This window comes from Citrus clementina, unplaced genomic scaffold (assembly GCF_000493195.1).
Source record: "Citrus clementina cultivar Clemenules unplaced genomic scaffold, Citrus_clementina_v1.0 scaffold_1, whole genome shotgun sequence".
NCBI lineage: Eukaryota > Viridiplantae > Streptophyta > Magnoliopsida > Sapindales > Rutaceae > Citrus > Citrus x clementina.
In genome coordinates, this window is record NW_006263303.1 from 6,127,348 (window position 1) to 6,135,954 (window position 8,607).

General features: G+C 32.9%; 1 protein-coding gene across 1 annotated transcript; it reads left to right on the top strand.

The window, feature by feature from the left end:
* The first annotated feature begins 887 nt into the window (after positions 1–887).
* LOC112095580 (gamma-terpinene synthase, chloroplastic-like) lies at positions 888–2,735 on the top strand. Its single transcript, XM_024177685.1, has 3 exons — positions 888–1,051; positions 1,322–1,463; positions 2,439–2,735. Exons 1-3 carry the CDS (start codon positions 888–890, stop codon positions 2,733–2,735), a joined length of 603 nt encoding a protein of 200 aa, XP_024033453.1.
* Positions 2,736–8,607: the final 5,872 nt, after the last annotated feature.

The window sequence follows — 8,607 nt, forward strand, 5'->3', positions numbered from 1 at the left end:
TTAAACATGTGCTTTTCACTTTGACTTTGTTCAAGTCTGGCTTCATAAGTGAGTAATAAAGCATAAGCATCATCATAATCCAAACTGTGTATTCAGGATTCTCGATCTGTTGAGAAGATCCAGCAGCTCCAGCAGTTGCTCCAGCAAAGCTTGATGATGCTATAAATCGATTTGGTGCAATCTTTTCTCCATTAATGTATCCTTCAAGTCGATTTCCTCTAATGGAGGCCAGCACTTGATTTTTCCAAAGCATGTAGTTAGATCTATCTAATTTGATTAGTGTGATGAAAGAAAAAGTTGTTTGATTTGTAGCTACTGTATTTTGATTGCTTGAGGTTGCCATGAATGGCTCTAATACCATGAAGAAATTGTAAAAGTTGATAAGTGCTGCTGTTTGGCAGCTGAGAAAAACAGAGGAAAATTTCTTATTTCATTAATGAACTGATATTTTGTACACATTAACAATCTCGAATATGTAGCTATTTATACATGCTTTACATACTCTAACTAATTGCTCACTAACTAATTATTAAACACAAGCACACTCAACTAACAATAACAAAATACAGAGTGTGCATTGTGAAGTTAGTTAAGCTGGTAACTGCTGCTGACTTGGATCTTCTGACGTGGCATTAATGACAGCTGGTAACTTGACATTCTTGTTACAAGGCTTAACACCATGCTGATTCTTCTTCTTCACTTCTGCATAATGAGCTATCTTCACAATAGCATTTGTGAAAATGTGGAGATCCGCACTCAAGAATGATTAAATATAACTGAGCATGTATTTATGTAACTCAATTAATTTCATGCTAATTAATTATGTGGTCAGCTGGTGGAAGAAAACAGGACTTAGGGAGAGGTTGAATTTTGCAAGAGACAGAATAATGGAGAATTTCTTCTGGACCGTGGGGGTGATATTCGAACCGGATTTTGGATATAGTAGACGGATGTCTACAATGGTCAATGCCTTAATAACAACAATAGAGGATGTTTATGATGTCTATAGGACTTTGGACGAACTTGAACTTTTCACAGATGCAGTTGAGAGGTTACTTTTATTTAATGTCATTTCTATTCGTATGATTGTGTATGGAAAATGATTTAGTGAGGATTAGTACTTATCGTATGATAAACACTTGGACACATGATATAATTTTGTGATTCCTAATGAATATTGTTAAAATTATGAAGTAATTATATAAATTATATGATAGTATTGCCCAGCATAAAGCGAGCACATTATTCACTAGATCATTACTCAGGAATTTATAAATTTATACACCTCTCTTATTTTAATTTAGTTGTATTACATTGTTAGGTGGGACGCTACTACAATAGAGCAACTTTCAGACTATACGAAGTTGTGCTTTCTTGCTCTCCATAATTCCATAAATGAAATGGCTTTTGATGCTCTTCGGGATCAAGGAGTTTGCATGGTCATTTCTTATCTTAAGAAAGCTGTACTAGTAGATTAAACCTTTCATTTTGATTAAGGAATATTATTCTCCAATCACCTTTCATTTTGATTAAGGAATATTATTCTCCAATCACCTTAAGATATCAAAAAGTTTAAATAACTGCTATGATAACTAGTATTATCTCTACATCATTTCAAGTTTTAATTTTATGTAAACCCGATCACTTTTCTCTTAACTCCGTTAGTCACTATTAAAATAATATAAGATAAAGATTATTTTGCACTACAATTTTACCATGTGTTTTTCATTTTAGGGTAAATTGGTCTTTTACCTTAAATTATTTAATGATAGCTAATAGAGTTAATAAAAAAATGTCTGGTTGATATAAAACTAAAATTTGAGTTAGTGCCAAGATATTATTTGAAATTTATGGTGACTAATTATATTTATAATATTCTTGAGGTGCTTGGAAATTATTTCCCTTTAATTAATTTAATTTATGCTTTTGTATTTGATATTATATTAATCAATTCGATATACAAAAATAAAATTTTCAGTGGGCAAATCTATGCAAAACATATTTAGTGGAGGCCAAGTGGTACGACAACGGCTACATACCAACACTCCAAGAGTACATGGAAAATGCTTGGATTTCGGTAGCAGCACCTGTAATTCTAGTCCATGCATACACTTCTACAGCAAATCCAATAACAACGGAGGGCTTCGAATACGTGAAAGATTATCCCAACATAATTTGTTGGTCATCAATAATTCTACGACTTGCAGACGATTTGGGAAAATCATCGGTACAATTAATTCATTTTTAATATTAAATTTGTTATGGAAGATATCTCATATCCACTGACAACATAATATATTCTTATTATTAGTTGAGGAATTATTCTCAGCAGTATAGGATATTCTCCATAACAAATTGTAGTACTCACAATCTGATTATTAGATAATTAGTTAATTGTTAATGTTGTTGACAATAAGTTTGATTGAATTAATTATTAGGATGAACTGAAGAGGGGAGATGTTCATAAATCAATTCAATGTTACATGCATGAAGTTGGAGTCTCAGAGAGAGAAGCTCGTGAACATATACATGATTTGATTGCTCAGACATGGATGAAGATGAACTGTGATCGATTTGGAAACCCACATTTCGTGTCCGACGTTTTTGTTGGGATTGCAATGAATTTGGCGAGGATGTCTCAATGCATGTACCAATTTGGAGAAGGTCACGGACACGGTGTTCAAGAAATTACTAAACCTCGTGTTTTATCTTTAATTGTTGATCCCATTGCTTAATTAATTATATATAACTAAGCCTTGAATAAAAGAAAAACATGATGATGCTTCTGCTAATAATAATTCAATAAAATGATATATATGGTTACATAGTGAGATCCTTTTGTTTGCAATTTTTTTATTTTTATAAATAAATGTTGTTTCAATTTCCTATCTCATTGTCATTTTTGTAGTACTTTGTAGGAAATCGTTTCAACATTTTTCATTTAGATATTTGGATTAAAAAAGTGACAAAGGACTAATAAAATGAACTATATAACATCATCAATTAACGTACACTATAACACTACAAGGCATTATTTATTAACATTTTATCAGCCTTTAGTCCCTTTAGCAATTTTCATTTAAAAATTATATATCTCAGGGCACACTGTCTACATACCGAATTTTTGTCATTTGATAGAAATATCTAAATATAATTTTTTTAGGACCGACAGGTCTTAAAATTTCAGAGGCAACTTATGTTGGCGGCTGTAGCTGGTGGCACCTTTAGTTGTTTCTCTTCGAGCTCGTTGAACATGGCGTTGAAAGCTTTCTTCTTTAGGCAGTTTGTCACCCAATAGTCCACATTACAAAGGTAGTAGTTATGCTTACGCTTGACTCTCTCCTTACCGTCCTTCAAACCATCCTTCTTTTGTGACAGTTTTTCTTAGCCATCATAATGTGGTAGCTTATCTCCTTTTAATTTGCACCTTCACATTTCCTATGTTGGGGCTTATCATCCTTCTTTGGCTTAGATGATTCATCATTTCGAAATTCTACAAGTACCATCCCGTTGTTCCCATGGTTAGAGTCCTTCCATAAAGATGAACAACAAGTCATTTGGGTTCATGTTCTCGAGATGGACCCTGTATGCTTCAGTTCTCTCATCTTTTTGTTAGCCTCTTACGCTACACTCCCTGGATAAAATTGCTTCTTTGGCTCGCGCTTGAACAAGTCCCATGTGTTGATAATACACATCCTGCGTATAATCTTTGCATGCTTCTATTGCCACCAAGTAGTTGCGTGATCTTCAAGATACCCCATCGTAATATTTACCTCTTCTTGCTCGCCTTGAACATTGGTGGTTTCGAAGTACCTCTCCATGGACCACAGAAAATTGTCAATCTCTTGGGCATTTCGTTTGCCCTTGTACCTCTTTGGTCTCAGGAACCTCAATCTTTATTAAAGGTACGGCATTAGTGGTGAGCACTTCGCTGGCCACCGCCTTCTTTTAAAGTGCCCTATTGCTCCTGGTCTCCTTATGACACGTGTAAAGCTCCTCCACTTGAGCTCTTAGCCCCTCGATTTAGTTCATCACTACAGCTTGGAACTTCTTGAGACTTTAGTGTTGCACCATTATGTCTTGGCTTAAGTCAACCATTTGTCCCTCAAGATTATCAACCTCTTTCATCTTTTGCTTGAAGATCTCAAGGCGCTCCTTTATCTCAAAGACAACAATCTCCCTACGAACAACCCAATTCTCAATGGCGTTCAGCCTATCCACGGACTTCTCCTTATTGTTCTTTCTCTTTTTCAAGTTGGGATTTTGGTCCCTGCCCCTTTGGTCATCATAAGTGAGGTCCGACATTCTTCCTTTTAAATGACGCAATTACCCCAAGAGTGATTACGGCTTTGATACCAACTATCACGACCCTCTTGATCCCTCACTGAATCGCAGGGCCTTAGGTGCTAAATCTCACTCTCTTGGTCCTAAGTCAACCTTGCTCACTCACAACGTTACTGGATTCGAAAGTGGTAAAGATCATTCACTCAAACTTGCTCAAGATGGGAGGAAAGAACTCTATTACTCAAGGAAAGCTTATAGTGCTTTTAAGTAATGTCAGTGCTGTATTTCTTGTCTGTGTTGAGCCAAATGAGGCCCCTCCTATTTATAGGGTACAAGGAAATGTCTAGATGATGCTTTAAAACTATCTACCTATCTCAATAATTACATGGAACTATCTACAAGCTACCACATACGTTACATGAGTGTAGAAAGCCTCCATGGTTTTAGAACCTTCATGGGTGGTTGCACTTTTGAGCCTCTCCCATGATGATTTCTTACTCTAGCTTGCTGGCCAAAAAAGGCCTCGTTATAGTTCACACTTTCTTTCTCCTTTACACTTACTATCACTTGCTTATGATTCTGTGATGCAAAAGTAAATTGTTTTATTGATGGATAAGGAGGCTTTTTATCAACATTGCCATTTTAGAGTCAGAGTATTTTGAGCCAAGGGCGTGTGACATCTGAAATACTTGATCTTCATCTAACATAGGCTTGCCAATTGCTGCAAGTTTGTCACAAAGCCCTTTCAATTTCTTAAGGAATTCTTTAAGCTCTAAGGAACCCTTCTTTAAAGAGTAAAAGTTATTCTTCAACCAAAATTATTGTTCTTTAGTTGCAGAAGCATGTGCTCTTCCACAAATAACCAAATATCTCTAATGGAAAGGCATCCAACTATAATGGTCATTATATCTTCGTACATCATTCCCCGAAGCCAAGGCATGAGTAATCCATCATTATTTTGCCAAATAGTAAATTCAGGATTGTTGACCTTTTTTCCATCTAGAAATATTTCTTAGTGGAACTGTTTCATCATTGATATGATGCTCTAGATCAAGGCTTCTTATGAGTGGCAGTGGCAGGACTTGCGACTTCAAAGAAGGTATTATTGTTGTTGAGTTTGATGGAAATTAGGCTTGCACATTGGTGGAATGACTGGATCGAGAGTTTGGGCTTAGTTTGTATTTTTGTAGCCATAGGCTCTGATACCATAAAGAAATATAGGATTGATTGAAAACAATTTGTTTTCTTGTTTTTGTATTTGCTCGATCATTACATTATATACACAGATTATCAAAATCAAGCTTGCACAAATGAAAGGTTCTCAAAATTGTATCAATTACACTAACTTCCGAGAATCATGACGTTGAGCGCTTTATATCAAAATTGGCTTGTGGCCGTTGGACTCCTTCAATCATGTACACTGATTTCTCTTGTGTCCGTTAGATGTGTATACTAGCGTCGTTCTTTCCTTAATCTGTCCTCAGTAAACCCTTTAGCTAAGGCAACAATACTGCCATATTTGTCACAACTGGTGACCTTGGTTCTTGTTGATTTGTCTGATGCTTTTGTTGATTATCAATTACCATAGCGTAGTTTTTATTTTCTCACTACAACCACCAAAATAATTTTAAAACCCTAGACCTTTTATCTTCAATATTTCACTTAAGCCATAACTACAAGCTAGTTAGCAGAAGAATATCCAAGATTTTCATTGCATGAAAAATATTACAGATTGGATCAGAAAAAATAGAAACCATGAGATCTCTACGCTTGTGATCGACAAAAGAAATCTGGGATGTAAATTGTTAAGATGAAAATAATATTAGTTTATTTATAAATTATTAATGAGTGTAGTCAGTAGGTGTCTAGAGTAGAAATTATCATAAAATTGTTTTTAATGGTAAATTAACATGTGGGTAATTTAGGAATGAGTGAGGTTATTTGCACTTTGCAATGTACTTTGAATATTCATTTTGTTTAAAAACATTATTTACTAAACTAGAAAATTAAATGTTTACTTAATCAATTTATCAAAATTCCAAAATTAAACTCAAATTCATGATTCATCTCTTTGTTTTTCTTTTCCTCACGACAATTAGCCAGTCACTTATTATTATATTGGGATATCAAAAGCTCTTTCTCATTTGAGAGTTTCCAGAATATGGGACCTCTCACTCGTGATCAACTTTAATTATTTTTTTCAAAATAACATGTTAATTCTCTCATATTCTTACAGAACTCCTTACAAACAATAAAAACCTCCAATAGCACCACTATGTTGGCCTTTTAAATTAAGTGGTTGTAGGTGTATTTTGTATAATGAAAGCAACTATTAATCATTCAAAACTTAATCGGCAGCTCAGTTTGTTTTTGGGCCTTTGATTTGCTTTGGCCAACTCTACTAGTTGAAGGAAAAGCCCTTTTATTACTCAATTCTCTAGTCAAGTCTTCTCTATAACATGCTTATATGTAAAACAAAAAATTAATTCTGCCAAGTTGATTTTTCATTTATCCCATTAGATAAACAACCATTTTCAAAGTCTCAATGAATATGACTGAATGGTTCAGTATGGCCAATAATAGACAAAAATGCAAAAAAGATATGAGGAACGAGCGAGGAGGAGTGATATTTGATTTGTATAGATTAGTTTGTCCTTAAGACCTAGCACAGATCAGTGGGTTTGAGCTCCGCTCAAGAAAGTAAATTCCAAAAATTAAAGAGAAAATTAGGTAAATTTCTAATTAGAACCCATTAGATTTGCAAAAATACTCCTTGTTGGATTTATAAAAATAGTCCCCATAAACACAAAAAACCCTTAAAAAATAATTTTTAACTACATAAAGAGAGGAAGATATTTGGTTTGTATAGATTAGATCGTTCTAAAGATCTAGCACATGATCAGTGGGGTTTGAGTTTCGCTCCAGAAAATAAATTCTAAAAATTAAAGAGAAAATTACTTGAGTTTCTAATTAGACCCCGTCAAATCTATAAAAATATTCCATGTTGGATTTATAAAAACAGCCTCCCATAAACTCATAAATTCATAAAAATTAAATTTTAACTATTAGAATTATAAAAGTCCACTCTTTAAATAAAAGCCCACAATAACTCATATGGGTGGTCTTACTATTATTTAATTAATCCCATTATTAAATCTATTAGAAAAAAATGAACCTCCATAAACCTGAAAACCCCTAAAATTTTAGTTTTTACATCTTGTTCTTATGTATTCTAGCCCCCGGTAAATTATTTTTCTAGATCCATCACTCACATAGAACCCTTTTTTACTATTATATTCTTTGATCATTATCTAAGTATATACTTACTGTAAACTGACATAGATACATACATACATAACATAAAAATAATATATAAATATCATATTAAAAGTAAAATATTACAATAAGTATAGTTAAAAAAATTTACATATATCTACTAAAAAGTATTTTTATAATTAATAAAATAATATAAATATTGAAAACTAAATTTTAATATTAAGCGGTTATCAGATTATCGTGATTGAATTTATTAATACTAAATTACATTAATCTAAAAATTGAATATAAGATATATACTAATATAGACATAGCTAAAAAGTTATTGTAAATAAAATAATGCAAAAACTGACCTTCAGATTTATAATTTCACAATAGCGATAATAATAATTTGAATATGGTTAAATAAAGAGAAAAAAACAACAACAAAAAAGAATAAAATAATACTAAAATGATAAAACGCAACAAGATATTAAAGTCAGTAGTTAATAAAAGTAAACATAATATGATTTATATAATGCTTATTCATGGAAGCATCATAAAGGCCACTATAACGCATTTCTCAATATTCATTCATATATATAGGGCCTCATGTATTTCTTATGCATCACCTCCTTTTAATTTTAATTAAGTTGTTTACAATTAAGTTTAGAAATTATAACATGTCGAAGAGTCTCAGTTTCATTATCTTGGCTTTGCTTTTGGTTGCAAGCACTGAAAACTCACATGTTTCAAGCGCTAGTACCGGCCAAGAATCTAATTCTGCAATATCACCTGATAGCGACAAGTGCTTTGGACTTACACCAGAAGAATGTTACAATAAGTATCACCATGATAGTCAAGACTACACCATCATCTATAACCCATGATTTTGTTAAATAGTTTTCCTCTTATGCCAAATGAATACTTTTGCAATAACCATCAATTGTAAAGAAATTGATGCTATATTTTAATAAAAGAAGGAATTAATCCATTATGAGCATGTGATATATTGTGTTTGTTACATGGTATTGATTTGTTGTATGTAATTTATCTATATCTGTTAAC